General features: G+C 28.9%; 1 protein-coding gene across 15 annotated transcripts in view; it reads right to left on the reverse strand.

Annotated features, from left to right (window-relative positions):
- The window catches only part of sif (guanine nucleotide exchange factor still life), a 335,519-nt gene that overhangs the window by 38,557 nt on the left and 273,919 nt on the right, over positions 1–23,043 (reverse strand). For all 15 annotated transcript variants that reach the window (XM_075307986.1, XM_075307980.1, XM_075307988.1 and 12 more), the window contains 3 exons: positions 17,113–17,227; positions 16,887–17,038; positions 12,637–12,794 (listed from right to left, as the gene is read on the reverse strand). In XM_075307986.1, the coding sequence (XP_075164101.1) occupies positions 12,637–12,794; positions 16,887–17,038; positions 17,113–17,227 (425 nt within the window). The remainder of the gene's footprint in view (positions 1–12,636; positions 12,795–16,886; positions 17,039–17,112; positions 17,228–23,043) is intronic.

The following is a 23,043-nucleotide window of genomic DNA, read 5'->3' on the forward strand; positions in this document are numbered from 1 at the left end:
TTATATTTTTCCTAAAAATTTTATTTTTATAGAAAATTTCCTAGGAAATTTTATAAAATTAAAATTTTATACAACATCTCCTATAAATTTTATTTAATTTCTTTTTGTTAAATTTCCTATAGGAAATTTCTTAAAAATTTTATTTTCAACGAATTTTTAAATATGTTTATAGAAAGTTTTCTAGAAAATAAGTTTTGGTATTTTTTCGCAAACATTTTATTTTTATAGAAAATTCCCTAGAAATAATTTTCTAAATTTTTTTTATAGAAAATTTTCTAAAAATTTCAATTTTATAGAATATTTTGTTTAATATCTTTTTATTTTTTTTGTTTTATAAAAATCAAATTTTTATGAAATATTTTCCTACCAGAGTTTTCCAATGCTTCCAAGATATTGGAGCGATATTGCTTGTAGCTGATATCATCAAAAATGGAACAAAAATATAGTAAATGATACAATTCCGTACATGTAGCATGCACGCAGAGAAGGAATATGATCACCTCAAACATGTTTCAAGAGCAAAATGTAATTTTTGTATGGTGATGGTCACCATACAAAAATTACATATTTGTAACATGTTTGTCACTAAAATGTTATTTTCGCGTCAAATATAACCTGCTTGCCGAAATCAGATACATGATTTCCGAGAAAATAACATGGTTGCGAAAATCATGTTACATAGTCACCACCCAAAAATAAAATTTTTCTCTTAAAACATGTTTGAGGTGATCATATTCCTTCTCTGGGTGTGGAACGAAGTTGATGGTGAAATTTGACATACGGGTTGGCCTAAATAGTACAACTCACTATATACCGAATGGAATGATTTTGAAACATGGAATGAACTACATTAAATGTTATTCGTGCGTTGATGGAATGACAGGTTTTTAGCCTTAGGTTAGGTTAGATGGCAGCACGATGTATCAGGCTCACTTAGACTATTCAGTCCATTATGATGCCACATTGGTGAACTTCTCTCTTATCACTGAGTGCTGCCCGATTCCATGTTAAGCTCAATGACAAGGGACCTTCTTTTTTATAGCCGAGTTCGAACGGCGTTTCACATTGCAGTGAAACCACTTAGAGAAGTTTTGAAACCCTCAGAAATGTCACCAGCATTACTGAGGTGGGATAATCCACCGCAGAAAAACCTTTTGGTGTTCGGTCGAAGCAGGAATCGAACCCACGACCTTGTGTATGCAAGGCGGGCATGCTAACCATTGCACCACGGTGGTGGTTTCTAGCCTTATGAGACGCTTTTACCGAGCTTTTCCTCACAAAGAAAAATATCAACTCGCGGTTCATGGTTCTTCACACACACATACACACACACATTTAACAAATTACAAAACAACCCTTGAGGATGTCAACAATTTGAGTTTGATTCTTTTTCAAAGTTTATTTTACTCATTTCAAATTCGAAAATTCTCTTTTAAAATTAGAAAATCAAGGAGAATTTTCTTTGCTAATTTAAATTTATCAGAACTACGTATTTTTTATTTTGTTTGAACCATGAAATTAAATAAAATTTACTTCTTAGATCTTTTTTGTTTTTATATATATATGCAGAATTTTTTCTTTGGCAAATTTATATACATACATATATATTTGAATTATGAAAATGGTGCACTCCTTAATGAAGAGCAACTATTGTAGATACGAGCTGATTTTATATTGCAAACGAGTGATATTGTAAATAAATACAAAAACAAACGAGGGTATATTTTATGAATATGTTGTTTGTAGAACTCTTCATTCATTGCAATTTATGCAAATGACTTCAATTCATTTCACCATGATGTTGGTGTTGTTTTTGTCGCTTTTCGCATTTGCTCTTTGTGTTCGTTGGTGTTCGTTCGCTGTGGCCTATAGTAGTTTTGTGTAGTAGTAACATAGCTGTTGTTGGTAGCTGGGTCCTTGATTTATACAAGCTGTTATAGTATTATGCATTATTTTCGTTAATATACGAGTACATGTAAAATACATTATAATGTACATAGGGCACCTGTCTTTGTTTTACATTAATGATCTATCGTAACAAATTGGAGGACAGTGTATACAAATAGAAATTTGCCAGAGAGAGAGAGAGAGAAAAAACGAGAGATTTAGTCATCGTGGTGTCATGGTTAGCATGCCCTCTTTGCTTGCTAAAGGTTAGAGAGTTCATTACAAGTTTCGATCGAACACCAGCAAGTTTTTCCGTTGGGGTTTATCTCTCTCAGTAGTGTTGTTGTTATTTCTGAGTCTTTGAATAAGAGATAAGAGAAAACTTCACCACCTGGGATGTCACAATAAGTGATGCCAATTGAATTATTTTATAGCTAGACATATTTTAGTTAGCTAAATTAAATAAAACAGACGAAAAAATTATACTTAAATAAAAGATGAACTAAATTCGTATCTCCCACAAAATAGTTCAGAATTTCTTAAAATTTGTAAATTTTACCAATAATGTTCATTATTTCTTTAAATTTGTAAATTTACAAACTATATATTGATCTTCGTATGGCGCTAAAGACATTTTTCCAATTTTGAACTCCAATTTTTTTCCTTCAAGCTACAAAATTTTCTTAAACTAAATTAATTATGTCTAATAAATTTTCTTGAATTTGTCGAAAAATTTGTGAGAAAGTTATCGTTAATCATTACATTGAAGAAACACTCTTTTTGTTTGAGTGGTTAGCCATATTAGAATTTATACTTGTTTTTTTTTTTTTTTTTTTTTTTTTAACAACGAAAGAAAATTCCAAGCGCCTGTAAGTTTGCGTTTTAATTGTTAATAGTATAGAAGGACGCTGTGTCGTAACCTTATATGAAGTTCGTACTTAGTTTCCTAATCAAAAAAGTGTGTAATTCGTTTATAAGGTTGGCTGATAAGACCCCGGTCTGACACATAGATGGCGTCGCTAGTATTAAATGCATATTATTTTTATATAGTACGAATCTTCAAATGATTCGTGTTAAAATTTGACGTCTGTAAGTCAATTAGTTTTTTGTGAAGCAACTTTTGTTATTGTGAAAAAAATGGGAATTTCGTGTTTTGATAAAATACTGTGGAAGCAAAAACTTGGCTTGATAATGAGTTTCCGGACTCTGCCCTAGGGAAATCAATAATAATTGATTGGTATGCAAAATCCAAGCGTGGTTATATTAGCACGGAGGACGGTGAACGCAGTGGACGCCCGAAAGAGGTGGTTACCGACGAAAACATCCACAAAATGTTTTTGAATGACCGTAAAATGAAGTTGATCGAGATAGAGGAGGCCTTAAAGATATCAAAGGAACGTGTTGGTCATATCATTCATTAATATTTGGATATGCGGAAGCTCTGTGCAAAATGGGCGCCGCGCGAGCTTACACTTGATCATTCTGAGCGGTGTTTGCAGCTGTTAACTCGTAATACACCCGAGTTTTTCCGTCGAAATGTGACAATGGATGAAACATGGCTCCATCACTACACTCCTGAGTCCAATCGACAGTCGGCTGTGTGAACCGTTTCCGAAGCGTGAAAACACTCAAAAGTCCGCTGGCAAAGTAATGGCCTCTGTTTTTTGGGATGCGCATGGTATAATTTTTATCGATTATCTTGAGAAGGGAAAAACCATCAACAGTGACCATTATATGGCGTTATTGGAGCGTTTGAAGGTCGAAATCGCGGCAAAACGGCCCCATATGAAGAAGAAAAAAGTGTTGTTCCACCAAGACAACGCACCGTGCCACAAGTCATTGAGAACGATGGCAAAAATTCATGAATTGGGTTTTGAATTGTTTCCTCACCCACCGTATTCTCCAGATCTGGCCCCAGCGACTTTTTCTTGTTCTCAGACTTCAAAAAGATTTGGCTGCAATGAAGAGGTGATCGCCGAAACTGAGGTCTATTTTGAGGCAAAACCGAAGGAGTACTACCAAAATGGTATCAAAAAATTGGAAGGTTGTTATAATCGTTGTATCGCTCTTGAAGGGAACTATGTTGAATAACAAAAACAAAATTTGACAAAAAAATGTGTGTTTCTTTGTTAGACCGGGGACTTATCAGCCAACCTGTTATATGTATGACCTCCACAGGGATGAAAAGTGTACGTTGTATTCAAAATTTCTTATAAATCCAATTATGAAGACTTTCAATTTTCATTATTTTTTGATCTAGCTACTTTTCCTTCTCAATAGTTGACAACACTGGTCAAAATAGACTGAATCAGTGTTGCCAGGTGATTTTTGATTCTTCCCCCCAAATCTTAAGAAAAAAACCCCTAAATTGGTCTAGACATTTTTCAAAAACCCCCAAAAAATTTAAGAATGTTAATAAGCCAAAAAGGTGTCCCAAATTATACCACTATTCACAAATTCGGGTTTATTTGTCAAAAATTTCGTTCCTGAGGAAAGTAATTTTTCTATGGGTATAATAATAAAATGTATATAAATATAAAGGGTTTTGTCTGCCCTTTATATTTAATATAATTCAATGTATAAATCTTTCAAATCAAATTAATTAAAACAACGGCTTATAAAATATAAATAATAGAAGTAAAAAATAAACAAAAATTAAAGTTCAGTAAATATATACATTATTCGCCAAAATTGTAGGCGTGAAATTATGAGACCAATAATTTAATGTTACAATACTATTTCTTAATTTGTTTTTAATTGTATTGATTCTTCCCCCCAAATCTTAAGAAAAAAACCCCTAAATTGGTCTAGACATTTTTCAAAAACCCCCAAAAAAATTAAGAATGTTAATAAGCCAAAAAGGTGTCCCAAATTATACCACTATTCACAAATTCGAGTTTATTTGTCAAAAATTTCGTTCCTGAGGAAAGTAATTTTTCTATGGGTATAATAATAAAATGTATATAAATATAAAGGGCAGACAAGACAATATAATTCAATGTATAAATCTTTCAAATCAAATTAATTAAAACAACGGCTTATAAAATATAAATAATAGAAGTAAAAAATAAACAAAAATTAAAGTTCAGTAAATATATACATTATTCGCCAAAATTGTAGGCGTGAAATTATGAGACCAATAATTTAATGTTACAATACTATTTCTTAATTTGTTTTTAATTGTATCAAAAATGCCCCTTCAACAGATGCGTTTAAAACAGAATGTCATTGCTTAACACACTTGCTTGTATTTAAGAACATGGGTTGACTTCCCTCATTTTTTTCAAAATTCATGCCAGAATTGTTCTAAATTTTGTTGAGAATTGCTCCACTTTATAGGGTCTAAAATAATTTTTTACCCCCAAATAAATGTTACCCCTAAAAATCCCCCTAAACGTGTAAAAAAACCCTAAATTTGGGGGGGGGAAGCCCCAACATGGCAACACTGGACTGAATTATCTAAGAGAGCATGGCATAACGGAATGCCACTATAACTCAACTCTATGCAATATAATCCATCCCATGGTGGATTGGATATTCTCTTCAAATTTTCTTTTCGTTTCTATTCAATAGAAATGAATTGATTTCACTTGAATTCAATTCAGCTCAGTCCAAATAAATGCAGTTTCTGTTAATTCGATTGAAATGCTGTTTAGCAATAAATTTAATGATAGCCCATGGAAACATTAATTGCTTCTGATCCGATGTTGTACCATTTCGGGATCCAAGAAGAACATTTTCATTGATTTTATAGATGATACACCATTTTTGCTCGGTGTATAAATTTAAATACAATCCTATGAAAAGTCAACTAAATTCAATTAAATGCAATTTAATTTCTCTAATCAAGCCGATTTATGTTCAGATCACTTCATTTTAATTTTGATAAATTAAAGTTTAAAAGAAACGAAAAAAAAACATCTAGGATTTATCATTTTCCTATAAATCGTGATTGTCCACTGTACTAGGTTCAAGTTTGGGATACGAGTAAACTGAAATTCCCCAAAACATCATTTTGTAGCTTTGTTGGCAGATGGCAGAAGTGAAGGAAAGGTGGTGACAAACTTAAATTGACACAAAAAAATTGCATAACATTTCACGATTCGCGTCTAAGTTTGCATGGGCATATGGGTGGTGAGTCTGTATGTGGATGCGTGTATTTGTATGGGAACATACTCTGCTTGTCTTGGTTATGCTTCAGTTTCAACACTTTTATTGACCAACACAATAAAATTGTGCTATACTGGCACTGCATGTGCCATGGGCTGGGGCAAGCTGCCAGTGGTGTTCCAAATAGCTTCCAAACACCAACCGGAGGCTTGTCTACATGGCAGCAAAGAACCTCTTTGTCTAACTGTCTGTTTGTTGTCGCTCTCACTATCTGGTTCTTGCTTGCTTGCTATTGTCATCCATTTAAAAACAGTTTCATTTGTTTGCTTTTGCCTAAGCCATGTCAGCTATGGCTCCCGCCGATGCTCTATCTCCGTTTTGTCTATTGGACTCCATGTCTGACTAAGTAATTCACGAAGGTGTTATTATTTAGTGTCTTAAACAGGACAGGGGTTAGCCTACAGAGAAACGATGGAACTTGCCGCGACAGTTAGAAGTGAGCCGAACCATCTTGAAAACGGGACAAAAAAAGAGGAGCCTACATCCCATCCACCCAGGTCAGGACACAATTTACCTAAGCTGTGGCATATCTGGGATGGATGATACCGAAATCGGTGTAATGACTTTTGGACTGGGTAAGATGAGATGAAAAAAAATGTACATTCATCTTTATGGATGAACTTTTTGCACTGGGGCAAGACACCTACTATGTATGTATGAATGGTTAGTTGGGGTAACAGTGTGTCCGTGTGTATTTCCTCTAAAAAGGAGGTTTGTTGTACATCAAGTGTCATTAAATGAAGTGGGCTTCTGCCTTCAGTGATAAGAGCCCTTGGCAAACGTCCCAAAACCAAAAGTGCATTTCGTGAGTTTTTATCCTTCATTACTATTATACATTTCACTTTCGTGTCCTTTTGTTTAAGGAACACTCACTCACTCACTCACTCATTCACTCGTTGACTCTTTCATTCGTTTCGTTCGGTACGCTTGTTTGTTTGCTTAGATACCCACCCCACAGTATTGTACACCAAACAAACAAACAGAACCAGCAATATTGTCAACACACAAACAGACACACACACACACACTCAAATTGCATTGAAATCTCCGAGGTCTTCACTGAAGATACATACACATGCCATACATCTACATATGCTAGACAAATCCCCACAGACACTCTCTTTCTCTCTAACACCCATCAGTGCATCCATCATAAACCTGTATTCAAATGCCAGGGGCGAGGTAAACCTAGATTTTGAAGGATCTTTGGCATAATTCGATTAGCTTTGCTATGTCACTGGAGAATCAGTAAGGTTCGATTTATATCCACATGAATGGAGTCCTTGAGCTTATTTGGTCCTTTGGTAGTTTTTAAAGTGATTAAGCTCACTTCCTCTTGATTACTAAAATTAAAGATGATGATTTTTTTGCATATTGCAAACTTATATGAACATTAAAACCGTTTTGTACGGAAAATAATAAATAAAAACTTAAAACTTGGGTTCTATGGTAAATGCATTTTTGTATATAATCTCGTTGAAATTTAGTTTTCATAGAACATTTTAGTAGAAATTTAGTTCACATCAAAAATTTAGAAAAATTTTGATTCTCAGAGAAAATTTCCCTCTTATATTACTTTTTGTTGTTGTCGAAATTCGATATTTTCTTTGAAAAAAAATTTCGACATAATATTCTTTAGAATTTTCTATTAAATTTAAAACTCGATGAAAATGAAAATTTATTTTTTTCTACAGAAAATTTCCTAGTATTATTATTTATTTTCTAACTTTCCTAGAAATTTTATTTCCATATATAATTTTTTAGAAATTTCATTTCTCTAAAAATTTCCAAAAAATATTATTATTATTATTAGTTTATTTAAAAGCATAATAAATTATGAAGATAAATACAAAAAAAAATAAAGTTACTAACAATTAAGGTTTTCGACCTAAAAAATTTTTCTTTTCTATAGAAAATTTCCTAAACATTTTATTTTTACAGAAATTTTACAGAAAATTTCTCTACAAAAATTTCCAAAGTATTTTACTTCTATAAAATTTTTTCCCGATTTTTTTTTTTATAGAAAATTTCACATTTTATTTTTATGGAAAATTTTATTTCTAAAGCAAATTTCCTAGAAATTTTATTTCTACACAAATTTTCCTAAAAAAAAATATTTCTATATACAATTTTCCAAACATTTCATTTTTATGGATAATTCCATAAACATTTGATTTCTATAAACAAAATCCCAGACATTTTGTTTTTTAGAAAATTTTATTTCTACGGAAATTTCCAAGATATTTTTTTCTATAGAAAATTTCCTACAAACTTTATTTCTACAGAAAATTTCCCAACAAATTTTATTTCTATAAAAAATTATCTAAGATTTAATTTAATTTCTACATAAAACTTCCCAAACATTGTGCATTTTAATTTTTCCAAAAATTATATTTTTATGGAAAATTCCATTAAATTTGTATTTCTATAGAAAATTTCCCAGGCATTTTATTTCTACAGAAATTTTTCTACAAATTTTATTTTTAAAGTAAATTTCCTCGAAATTTTATGCCTGCACAAAATTCCCTTAAAAATGTATTTCTGTGAAAAATTTCCTAAAAATTTTATTTCTACAGAAAATTTTCTATGAATATTAGAAAATGTTACCAAGAATTTCTATAGAGAATTTCCCCGAAATTTTATTTCTCTAGAACATTAATAAAGTTCACCAATGTGGTATCACATTGGTGATACCAGGCTAAGTAAGTCCAAAGATAATTGAGAAGATGCAGTCTTGTCATAGCAAAACTGAAGCGCCAGAGGACTCTGCCAACAAAATATCATAAAGTTTGCGTCGACGTGTCTCTCAAATGTACTGCCGTTTGCGTCGGAAAATATCATAACATTTGTGTTTTTCATAAATTTCTGAATAAAAACCCACAAAAGCAATACCAAAACGATTGTAGAAAATTAAAATAAAACGTATGTGTATTTTAAAGCTAATATTCATTATGGTTTTATGTGAATATTGCCGTTTTGAATTTATTCCTGGGCAGAGCTGCTTTGGAAAAAATTGACAAATAAAACAATTTTTTTCTCATAGCCCTCTACACCTTGACATTTGTTTTCTCTTTATAAGAGCACAATGCTTAATCTTGTTATACTCAATTATCTTTGGTAAGCCTGATACATCAGGCTGCCACCTAACACAGAAAAAAATTTCACGAAAATTTTTCCAATTAAAATCTTAATTGAGTTTTAAAAAATATTCAATTAAAAATTTAATTGAATCAACAAATTTTTTAATTGAAATAAAAATCAATCACACAAATTAATAGTATCAATTAATTTTTTAATTGACTGTCAATTAATTTTTTAATTGATACTATCATTTCTGTGATTGAAGACATTTCAATTAAAAAATTAATTGGATCGATTAATTTCGTGATTGAATCAGAAAAATATTTTTTGGTGTGAACATGAATTTCTACAGAATAGGGCATTTTCTGTAGAATTTAATTTTCTAGAGAAATAAAATTTCGGGGAAATTCTCTATAGAAATTCTTGGGAACATTTTCTATAGAAATCATATTCATAGGAAATTTTCTGTTGAAATAAAAACGAAGGAAATTTTTCTAGAAATGTCATTTTTATAAAACTTTTCCTAAAAATGTTATTTCTACAGAAATTTTCCCAAGAATTTTACTTCTATAAAACATTTTCTCTAAATTTATTTCTATAGAGAATTTCCCAAAAACTTTATTTTTATGGAAAATTTCTTATAAATTTTATTTCTATAGAAAATTTCCTACAAATTTTATTCCTGAAGCAAATTTCCACATAAAATTTCTTAAACAAATTATTTCTACGGAAATTTCGCAGAAAATGTATTTCTGTGGAAAATTTCCTAAACATTATATTTCTACAGAAAATTTTTGAAGAATGTTATTTCTATAGAAAATTTCTCAAAAATGAAATTCACTATAAAGTGATTTCCAGAGAACGAGACGCACAGCCGATTTTAGTCAACGCCGACTATACTGGAAAAAAGCATGCCCGGTTCCAAAGATTTTGTCTTTACTTTAACAATTTTGGTATTGATTCCGAGCCAAAGAAGCGGAGAATACATGTAAGGATACCTTTAAGACACAATTCTCTTTTAAATTTGGGGTTTGTGTACTTGCTTCTAGGAAGCAAATTTTAATTTTTTTCAGCTTTTTTTCTTTATATGCTATCAAAGTCCTTTAAAAACAAGTTAACGACAACTTTTTTTTCTAAATTAAGACTTGACTTCCAGTAGAACTTATGCTATGTTTCAAGTAAAAAACATCTTTAAAATAAAGTGTTGAAAAACATGTCCTATATTTAAACGATTTTTTGCTTTGTAGTCAAGATGAAAACAGACAACAAATTTAAAGACAATTTCATTAAATTTAAAGAATTTTTCTGAATTATTAAAGTTAAGTTGACCTTAGCCCAAACATTTGTTCTTTTATGTTATGATACGCATTTTTAAGTCAAATCACTTAATTATAAGGACAATACGACTATATTGAAAAGTTTATCGACTTTTGGGCAAGGAAAAAAACTTTATATTAGAGAAATGCGTCTTCTATGCTAAGCAAATTTGCATTCGTAGTTTAAAGACATGAAATTTTTGACTTCACGTCAATATTTTTTTCAGTGTAGGGATTTTTTTAATAATTGTGATATTATCAACATAATATGCAAGCTTTACCCTTAAAACATACTAATCAAAAATCCAATGAAACTATTGCCCATTAGAAAAGACTACCATAAGTGAGCACTTTAGCTTTAATATAAGTTGTACAACTAATCGGAAATAATTTCATAGTATTTCCATTGGAGAAATGACTTAAGAAAATTGTATAGAATCAGCCGTTAAGCCTCCGCCGACAAAAAAAAAATGGTCGGCTTCATTCTGTGGTGTTGTCGAATTTAACATAACGTCTTTCCTACTCAACTTAAAAATAAGAGAAATAGAAAATAAAACGGGAATCTCTCTCTCTACGAGAGGGCAACCAACTATGGTATAGCAGCTATTGACTAATAGCGAAGGGAATACTTTGAAGAAAGAAAACGTTTTACCGTTATGTTATCAATACTGTTTCTCAGAGAAAGAAGAAATTTATCGCTCCCTGTACATGTAGTCTCATAGACCCTATACTCAGATAGATGATCCATAAGGTGTCAAATGATGTTTGGAAGTTCCGAAGATTAAGAATAAACGAAGAAAATAAGACCAGGCTTACGTTCTCTTACGTTTTCCTTTTTGTAGTTTGCCAATTTTACACAAAATTAGAACGTTTATGATGCACCAGAGTATTTAAATAAAAATTAATATATTAAAAGATCATATCTCAACAAAAAATTGTGACCAAAACCGCGAATATACGAAATTTAATTTTGAGCAGTATTGTTCTTTACGAACAACATAAAAGCAAATGCAATTGCATACTTTTTCGCATTAAATAATGCTTGCCCCATATACTTTTAATGCAATGATGAGTTCTCATCTCTCGTGGTTTTTTAAGAAAAAGTATTTGGCAACACTGGTGGGATCTTCCGAAGAAATTTTTTCCTTTGTTAAAGTCAAATCATCGATTTGAATGCAATTCGCTGGGTTTTTTGTTTTGCTTGCTTTTAAAAATTTTGTTGCATGTTCATTTCTATAGAAAAATTCGTCGAAAAATTTGTATTGAAATTTCATGAAAATAATTCCAAGAAATTGTGATTTCAGTTGTCATAGAACTCATATTTCACTACGTCTCTGGCCCTATGTGAAGATTTACATAAATATGGTCGAGGACACAAAACACTTGCAGACAATTGCGTTAGACACTTAGACAAGTCCGAAAAAAGCCACCAACGAGAGAACAAAACAAAAAAAAAACAACAACAAAAAACGTAACCGAAAACACTTGCCAGTCAGGAACAATGGTTCTACATAGAACCTAAGGACATATCCAAGGAGAAGAAAAAAAGTAAAACCTAGGGAGAAGAAATAATAATCTCCTTCCATGGGCTTAGTCTCCATTAAGAATGGATGAAATTAAAAGGGGATTGGAAACAATTTTTTAATGTGGCTAAAATTCCCCCATACCATTTAAGAAATACCTGGATATGTCAAATCCTCAAAATTTCAGTTACTTCAGACTATGGTTGGCTGTTGAGATGAGATTGTGTTGTGGGTTAGAAATGTAGAAGTCTATAAATGCGTGGTGTTGGGATGCTATTAGTGGGTGTGGTGATAGGTTAGAGGGTTGAATGGATGACTCTTTGCTTGCCCCGATTCTAGAGATGTTAAATAATAATGAGATGTCAACTAAACAAACAAACTAGAATGGATGTTATGTAATGCCATTAACTTAGGATGAAGAAAAAAATGTTGGATACTGATACTGGTATCCATAATGAATATCAATCTTGATGTTGATAGCGATGAGATGGAAACATTGTGCAAAGTGAAATTTGAGTGGTTGTTTTGTTTACTCTCTATTGCTTGTAACCACCCCAGCCCCCTACCTTTCCCTCGTTAGAGCTTTTTAGCTTGGACATTTTGACCTTTTGTTATATGGCTATTGGTGTAATTTGTCGGTGGTCCCTTCATAAACTTACCTGTTCTGCGGTCTTAAGCAAATTCTCTATTTCAAAACTACTTGTGCGTGAGGTGGGCTTAGTACCTGCACCAGGCACTAAACCAACAGTGGGTTCTACAAATGATGGAGCTGGTGAACTTTCTGCTTCTGGCGAATATAGATCTTTGCCAGTGCCATCTGTTGGGAGCAAGAGAAAATGAAAATAGTTAGTATTTGGTTAAAAAAAAAAAACAAAAACACAAAAAGATCGGAAGATGATTCAGATAGGTCTTAGCACGAATGCCATTTGCCATGGAATTAAATTAGAAGGATGTGAAAAATCTTTAAAACTATTTTAAGATAGGAAACAATTAGGTTCGTTTATATGAGCTTCCAAATCATCACCATATTCAACAATTTGGCAAAGTTGGGCTAATGGGCTATTTCCATAGAAAATTTTGTCAAAATTTTATTTCTATAGAAAATTTTGTTAAAATTTTATTTCTATAGAAAATTTTGTCAAAATTTTATTTCTATAGAAAATTTTGTCAAAATTTTATTTCTATAGAAAATTTTGTTAAAATTTGATTTCTATTGAAAATTTTGTCAAAATTTTATTTCTATAGAAAATTTTGTCAAATTTTGATTTCTATAGAAAATTTTGTTAAAACTTTATTTCTATAGAAAATTTTGTCAAAATTTTATTTCTATCGAAAATTTTGTCAACATTTTATTTCTATAGAAAATTATGTCAAAACTTTATTTCTATAAAAAATTTTGTCAAAATTTTATTTCTATAGAAAATTTTGTCAAAATTTTATTTCTATAGAATATGTTGTCAAAATTTTATATCTATAGAAAATTTTGTCAAAATTTGATTTCTATAGAAGATTTTGTCAAAATTTTATTTCTATAGAAATTTTGTCAAAATTTTATTTCTATAGAAAATTTTGTCAAAATTTTATATCTATAGAATATGTTATCAAAATTTTATTTCTATAGAAAATTTTGTCAAAATTTTCTTTCCATAGAAAATTTTGTCAAAATTTTCTTTCCATAGAAAATTTTGTCAAAATTTTATTTCTATAGAAAATTTTGTCAAAATTTGATTTCTATAGAAAATTTTGTCAAAATTTTATTTCTATAGAAAATTTTATCATAATTTTATTTCTATAGAAAATTTTGTCAAAATTTTATTTCTATAGAAAATTTTGTCAAAATTTTATTTCTATAGAAAATTTTGTCAAAATTTTATTTCTATAGAAAATTTTGTCAAAATTTTATTTCTATAGAAAATTTTGTCAAAATTTTATTTCTATAGAAAATTTTGTCAAAATTTTATTTCTTTAGAAAATTTTGTCAAAACTTTATTTCTATAAAAAATTTTGTCAAAATTTTATTTCTATAGAAAATTTTGTCAAAATTCTATTTCTATAGGAAATTTTGTCAAAATTTTATATCTATAGAATATGTTATCAAAATTTTATTTCTATAGAAGATTTTGTCAAAATTTTATTTCTATAGAAAATTTTGTCAAAATTTTATTTCTATAGAAAATTTTGTCAAAATTTTATTTCTATAGACAATTTTGTCACAATTTTATTTCTATAGAAAATTTTGTCAAAATTTGATTTCTATAGAAAATTTTGTTAAAATTTGATTTCTATAGAAAATTTTGTTAAAATTTGATTTCTATAGAAAATTTTGTTAAAATTTGATTTCTATAGAATATGTTATCAAAATTTTATTTCTATAGAAAATTTTGTCAAAATTTTATTTCTATAGAAAATTTTGTCAAAATTTTATTTCTATAGAAAATTTTGTCAAAATGTTATTTCTATAGAAAATTTTGTTAAAATTTTATTTCTATAGAAAATTTTGATAAAATTTGATTTCTATAGAATATGTTATCAAAATTTTATTTCTATAGAAAATTTTGTCAAAATTTTATTTCTATAGAATATGTTATCAAAATTTTATTTCTATAGAAAATTTTGTCAAAATTTTATTTCTAAAGAAAATTTTGTCAAAATTTGATTTCTATAGAAGATTTTGTCAACATTTTATTTCTATAGAAAATTTTGTCAAAATTTGATTTCTATAGAAAATTTTTTCAAAATTTTCTTTCCATACAAAATTTTGTCAAAATTTTATTTCTACAGAAAATTTTGTCAAAACTTTATTTCTATAAAAAGTTTTGTCAAAATTTTATTTCTATAGAAAATTTTGTCAAAATTTTATTTCTATAGAAAATTTTGTCAAAATTTTATTTCTATAGAAAATTTTGTCAAAATTTTATTTCTATAGAAAATGTTGTCAAAATTTGATTTCTATAGAAAATTTTGTCAAAATTTGATTTCTATAGAAAATTTTGCTAAAATTTGATTTCTATTGTAAATTTTGTCAAAATTTTATTTCTATAGAAGATTTTGTCAAAATTTGAAAATGTTGTCAAAATTTTATTTCTATAGAAGATTTTGTCAAAATTTTATTTCTATAGAAAATGTTGTAAAAATTTTATTTCTATAGAAAATTTTGTCAAAATTTTATTTCTATAGAAAATTTTGTCAAAATTTTATTTCTATAGAAAATGTTGTCAAAATTTTATTTCTATAGAAAATGTTGTCAAAATTTTATTTCTATAGAAAATTTTGTCAAAATTTTATTTTTATAGAAAATTTGGCAAAACTTTATTTCTATAGAAAATTTTGTCAAAACTTTATTTCTATGAAAAATTTTGTCAAAACTTTCTGCGTGCGTCCACACGCAGAGAAGGAATATCATCACCTCAAACATGTTTCAAGAGCAAAATGTTATTTTTGTATGGTTGGTGCATCCAACCATCTTGCATCCTATAGGGCTTTGCCCAAATAAATTTGACAACAAATAAAATTATTTCTACAGAAAAATTTATCAAAATTTTATTTCTACAGGAAAATTTATCAATAGTTTATTTCTATTAAAAATTTAAGAAATCCCTCTTATATGGAGAGGAATATTTTGCAAAATTTACCAAACAGTAAAAAAATCTACCATTGTTGGTAGAATTCTACCAACTGTGGCAACCGTGAATGCTATTCGGAGGGCTAACATTTTATAACGGGAGTTACCAAGTCGTGAAATTAGCCAAAGTTTCCCTTTACCCAAAGTTTTTATTACCCAAAATTTTATTTTATATGACATCGTAGTAGGTGTCTTATACGTTTTCTGTTATAATTATAGTATAAAGAAATGCAATGTCATCCAACATCTGGACACTTGACGGATTTCAACCGAATTTACCAAGTCGCGAAATTAGCCAAAGTTTCACTACAGATATTATTTTGTATGGCGTTATAATTGGAAGCTATTACGTTTTCTCGAAATACGATATCATTCAGAAGGTTACCAAATTCTGGACATATTGGACGGATTGCAACCTATGTTATCACAATGGACTGAATAGTCTAAGTGAGCCTGAATCTTAATCGGGCTGCCACTTTAAACTAACCTATGTTGCCAAATCATGAAATTGACTAAAGTTTCGCAACAGAAGCATTGTTATTACCGGGAATATTATTTTGTATGACATCGCAATAGGTACCTATTACGTTTTCTGGTATGATCTAAATGCAAAGCCCAGTACGCTATCAAATTCTGAACCTCTTCGACGTAATTCAACTGAAGTTACCATATTGTGAAATAAGCATTTTTATTCCATGGAATATTTAATTTGACTCTCATCCTTATAGGTACCTATTACGTTTTCCGGTGTGATTATAATGCAAAGAAATACAACGTCACTTAGAGGCCTATGCATTTCTTTGATCTATTCGATGGAATGTCCCACGAAAGTTGTCCACTGTCCGATTTTGAGAGGTTTTACTATAAATACTGCATTTACCACATAATTCGTAGAAATTAACAACAAGTACTTTAACACATGTCATTATGCATAAATAATTTGATTTTGCAAAAAACATAGGTGGTGTCAGTCAATGCACTGGTGAGAACACGACTGACTAGTCTATGGTGTAGACCAAAAGGCTCCAATATAATGCAATTCACTGATTACCATTATACGAGTAGAAGCCATTAGTCGACCAGGACAAAAAATGATAATAATCCTTAAGTGTTATTGCATGTTTCAATGCAATTTGAATTTGAAAACTAATCATTTAGGAGATGACTTTATACCATGACAAGAGTTTATTTTAAGTGTAATTGTTGTTGTTCTGTTTTTATCACATTTCCCATCTAATTGTCTTGTATACATTTTAGTTTTTCACTTTAGGTACTTGAAATACTTACTCCAACCAGGTGCTGGTACTATTAGACCCGTAATCATTTCCTCACTCATCACTGGAGGATCTGTGGGTGGTGGTGGACAGACCAATGAATCAATCATGTCATCGGTAACACGCATAATACTGCCTAGATCTGGTGGCTCAGTACGTGAGGATCTTATAAAGAGAACAACATGGTTAATTTGGATTTTGTGTTTGGTATAACTGGCCTTAAGGTATCTTGCACTTACCGCATCATCATGCTTAATGATTGCTCTTCCTGTAGGACACTTTCCAAATACATCATATCCAAATCGGATACAATAGCACCATTAATGACCATAATCTCATCTCCTTTAATGATACCTGCAAGTAGATGAAGAAAATAATGATACGATTAATAATTTAATCAAATAAAATCAGCTAGATATTATATTATGAATCCAAGCTCATTAATACTATAAAATATTTTTTTCTCGATATTTTCAAGAAAATTAATGGACTATGCATCTTAATTTTTATAAAAACATTTAGTGACTTATTCACTAAAAAATTCCTTTTTTGTATTTTTTTTACAAATAGGATTTCCCACCCCTGTATTGTATGCAATAAATGTGATTGTGACGTTGCTTTCTCGCTCTCCTTACCTTACACTCACATAAAGGTTCACACTAAAAAACAAAAATATCTAACTAAAGGAAATCATTAATTTATATGTTTGGTCACTTATTATTAATATATTATTTATTTTAATTATTTGTTTAAGTTATTTTAAATCTAATCAAATATAAGGGGTATTGAAACAAGTCTTCCATTGTTTTTGAAAACGCTCTACGACAATATTTGCATCACTAACACTTAACCATGACATTGCTCTCTCTCTCTCGCTCTCGTTGCCTTACTGCCAAATAAAGGCCTCTACTGACAAAAAATATGTTAGTGATGATAACAATTAATTTAGATGTTTAATGGCTTCCATTAGTATCATAAAAACTAATAAAATTTAATAATTATTTAATTTAATTTAATTTAATTTAATTTAATTTAATTTAATTTAATTTAATTTAATTTAATTTAATTTAATTTAATTTAATTTAATTTAATTTAATTTAATTTAATTTAATTTAATTTAATTTAATTTAATTTAATTTAATTTAATTTAATTTAATTTAATTTAATTTAATTTAATTTAATTTAATTTAATTTAATTTAATTTAATTTAATTTAATTTAATTTAATTTAATTTAATTTAATTTAATTTAATTTAATTTAATTTAATTTAATTTAATTTAATTTAATTTAATTTAATTTAAAACTAATTAAATATAACAAAACTATTTCCATTACTAAAATTTAATGATGAAAATGCTGTCTCTCACTCTCTCTCTCCCTTACACAATTGAAAACCAGAACAACTACAAAGTAGCATAAATAATTTAGTATTGATGGCTAAGAAACAAAATTTTAATATTTCATTAAATTTGTAATATAACAATGAAAGATACACAAAATATTTAAGAAATAGGATCGATATTAATAAACTCAATCTATGTTTGGTATTACCCTATAGCTGATTTAAAAAAAATTGCCCAAAAATCTATCATTCGTTTCACTAACACTTAACCATGACATTGCTCTCTCTTTCTCTCGCTGCCTTAGTGTCACATAAAGGTATCTACTTACAAAAACAAATGTTAGTGAAGATAACTATTAATTTAGATGTTTGGTGGCTTTCATTAGTATCATTAAAAAATAATAAAATGTAATAATTATTTAAGTTAATTTAAAACTAACCAAATATAAAGGGTTTCCATTGCCTTCGTAAATTACCTACAGCAATATTTCCATTACTAAAATTTAATGATGACAATGCTCTCTCACTCTCTCTCCAAACAACCAGAACAATTACAAAGTAACTGTCATTTAGTATTGATGAATTAGAATGAAAATTTTAATATTTCATTAAATTTGGAATATAACCATGAAAGATACACAAAATATTTAAAAAATATGGTCTATATTAATAAACTTATTCCAAGTTTGGTAAAAATATTATCCTATACCTGATTTCAAATGAATTGAGTCGTCTCTTACAAAAGTGTTATAGGATAATCATCAAAGAACACTCTCTTCACTTTGTGGGAGCATAGAAAAAATCGATTCCTTTATTTTTATTAAAATTATGCCATATTTATCTGACTTCTATTTGAGTTGGCTCCAATCAAAATTTGTTTCCGAGAAAAGAATTTAATTTCGTGTGTATAGTTGTATCATAATTTTGCATTACCAAAAACCTTAGGAATAACATATGGCAGACTATAGACTTTTGTTGATTTGGAGATGTCTAGTCTCTTGTGAATATGCTAAACTTTTCGGTATTGTCTAAAATTCGTCTTAGGTTTATGGTATGGTAAATTTGAACCCTCACTCCCCCACCGCCTTCTATCCTAGTCCTTGAGGAATGAAAGCTAGGTTTGTGGCGCCACACAAAACACCCACACTGCGTATTCAAGGATCTTTTATCGTCCTCGACAATTGTCTTGCCATGCCACGTGTCACACATTAACATAATGTCCAAAGAATATTCATTCATTCATCTACTATGGATGGGTGTTGCATTGAGATTTGCACAATTCGTCATAGTCATAGTCATAGTCATAGCCATAACGTCATACTCATATTCATCCTCATCTTCTTGTATTGTCATAATCTCTCTGTGTCTATGGACATTTGTTAGTTTTGCTCCAAGTGTTGCCATAAATTGTCGTAAAGTGCACAAAATTTAAAAGGGGAAAAAGTTAAAGGACCTGGATATGCGATGGTATGTATCACTGGCCATAGATACTCAATATTAATGTGCGAGAACTTTACTCAGCTTTATATTTTCACCAATAGTCAGATAGCTAGAAAAAGACTAAGGTAACTTAAAGCTTTAGTTTAAGGCATTGCATGGTCAGAATACAATCGGAGAATAGCAAATAATTGAAACCATTTCGCCAGGTTTTTATTTGCATGTCATAGAAAGGAAAGCAGACCAAAAAAAAAAACGGAAAAATGAAATCACACCAAGTTTGAATTGGAAAAAGAAATAGAAACGGCCATACAAAGGACAAATGTTGCCTGACAACATTGGCTGTAGTATGTTGAGGATATTGGATTATTGTATTTGGTTGCGACAATACAAAAGAGAACCAGAGGGTCCAGAGGTATACAAAATCTATTGCTTTCAGAGGTGGACCGTATGACATTGCTTGGAACTGACTATAGTTGGCAAAGTACGACACTCTAGGGAGATATTGCAGGAAATTATGAGTACTATGAAAATAATCTCGAAATATTCATCGTAGTCACCGGTCAACAACCACAGCATGGACAAAAATAATCTGTAAAGCAAATATTTATTGTTCTGTGCAAATTTATTTGTGTGGTGCAAATGTTTACTTAAGTATGTGGTCTTTGGCTATTTCATACATTTCCTTTCGTAGTAGAAATACTTTATTGTAGTTTTGAGAGTAGTCCTTATCTATTTCCGTTTCCTGTTAGAGTTGCCAATGGAAATTGAATTATGGTAAAAACAAGACAAAAAACAAGTATAAGAATGAATTGCACAGTGGAACATTGGTATAGAATTAACATTTTGACAATATATTCTATAGAAATAAAATTTTCACAAAATTTTCTACTGAAATAAAATTTTGACAAATTATTCTATAAAAATTAAATTTTAACAAAATTTTCTAAAGAAATAAAATTTTGACAAAATTTTCTAAAGAAATAAAATTTTGACAAAATTTTCTAAAGAAATAAAATTTTGACAAAATTTTCTAAAGAAATTAAATTTTGACAAAATTTTCTAAAGAAATAAAATGTTGACAAAATTGTCTATAGAAATAAAACATTGACAAAATTGTCTATAGAAATAAAATTTTGACAACATTTTCTATAGAAATAAAATTTTGACAAAATTTTCTATAGAAATAAAATTTTGACAAAATTTTCTATAGAAATAAAAGGTTGACAAAATTGTCTATAGAAATAAAATGTTGACCAAATTGTCTATAGAAATAAAATTTTGACAAAATTTACTATAGAAATAAAATGTTGACCAAACTTTCTATACAAATAAAATTTTGACAAATTATTCTATAAAAATTAAACTTTTGACAAAATTTTCTAAAAAAATAAAATTTTGACAAAATTTTCTATAGAGATAAAATTTTGACAACATTTTCTATAGAAAAAAAAAATTTTACAAAATTGTCTATAGAAATAAATTGTTGACAAAATTTTCTATAGAAATAAAATTTTGACAAATATTTCTATAGAAATAAAATTTCGAACAAATATCTGTAGAAATAAAATATTGAAAATTTTTTCAATAGAAATAAAATGTTGACCAAATTTTCTATAGAAATAAAATGATGACAAAATTGTCTATAGAAATAAAATGTTGACAAAATTGCCTATAGAAATAAAATGTTGACAACATTTTCTATACAAATAAAATGTTGACCAAATTTTCTATAGAAATAAAATGTTGACCAAATTTTCTATAGAAATAAAATTTTGACCAAATGTTCTATACAAAAAAATTTTTTTCAAAATTTTCTATAGAAATAAAATTTTGACAAAATTTTTTATAGAAATAAAATTTTGAAAAAATTTTCTATAGAAATAAAATTTTTACAATGCCAATACAATACAATTTTCTATAGAAATAAACTATTGACAAAATTTTCTAAAGAAATAAAATTTTCTATAGACAACTCTGGCGGCCATGTATGTGAAGAAAATATTTCAATACACTGAAAAAACAGTGAACCCACCAGGAAGAAATCTTTTTGATTAATTTTAGAAAATTTTGAATAGTTTTAGAATTTTTTAACTGAACAGTTATACAAGCGCTGGCATCACACCGATATCACAAAAATAAGTAAATATTTTTCGACAAATTCAAGAAAATTTATTACACATAAATAATTGTTTTCAATTTTTAAAGAAAATTTTGTAGTTTGAAGAAAAAAATTGGAGTTCAAAATTGCAAGAATGTCTTTAGAGTCATACGAAGTTCATGATGGACGCTTTTGTAGTAAAATTTACAAATTTGAAGAAATAATTAACTATTTTATGAGAAATACGAATTTAGTAAATCTTAATGCTTAATTTGTGGATAAATTTTTCCCGTCTTTTAGTTCAAAAAATTATTAGAGTAAATTAAACTTTCTCCAAATATAATACTTTCATTAACTAAAATATAGTTAAATTGGCTTTAGTGAAATAGTGAGTTAACTTTTTTTTTGAGTGTAGTTGTATTGGTTTTGTGTGTACATGCAACAATTGACAAAAGATAAAAAGGTGTAGTAGTATGTTATCTTGGGCATATACACCCATGTATGTTATTATTATTTGTGTTTATTTTTTTTTTTTTGCTTTGACTTTGGTAAATCCTGGAAAAATAATAACAATAATACTATCGACAATGCCAACACCATCAAAAGCAATATTTTATTGAACAAAAAAAAATATATATAAAAACGGTATTCGGAAAGAAACGACTAGAGAATAGAATTGGAAAAGCTTAAAAAAATGGTAACAAATAAACAAGGATCTAAACTGCAGACAAAAAAACACACACAAAACAATGGCCAGGAATATGAATAACGCACTTGTGCTATCGTTGTCGTTAAGAGAGTACGTTTGTCAAACAATACCCACTTATACTAGCAGCCAACAATATCAAGAATAATAGTATGTATGTATGTATGTATATGTATGTAAGTATAGAAAATATTATAAAGCTAGCAATAATAACAACAAACAAGATATGATGTCCAACTTTCTTTTGGCTTTGAAATGCCAATACAAAAGATGCTACAATAACAACAGCTATTAGATGATAGATACAATGACAATAAACACATAGCCACATACCCTACATACTCAATGAAATGAGCATGGATGTGTCTGTGTAAGTGGATAGGTGTAAATGAAACTAAAACTGTTAGGAGTGATGCTATGTTATTGTATCGTAGCGTATCGTATCGTGTTGTAACTCATGTAACTTCTGTCTCTAATGCCCTCTCGCGTGCTTTGCTCATTCTCATGTGTTGTTCTCAATATCTTGGCGTACAGCACAATGCATATTGTTCATTGTCTCAGTGCAGACAGATAGGCAGACACAT

This window comes from Haematobia irritans, chromosome 4 (genome assembly GCF_050003625.1).
Source record: "Haematobia irritans isolate KBUSLIRL chromosome 4, ASM5000362v1, whole genome shotgun sequence".
Taxonomy (NCBI): domain Eukaryota; kingdom Metazoa; phylum Arthropoda; class Insecta; order Diptera; family Muscidae; genus Haematobia; species Haematobia irritans.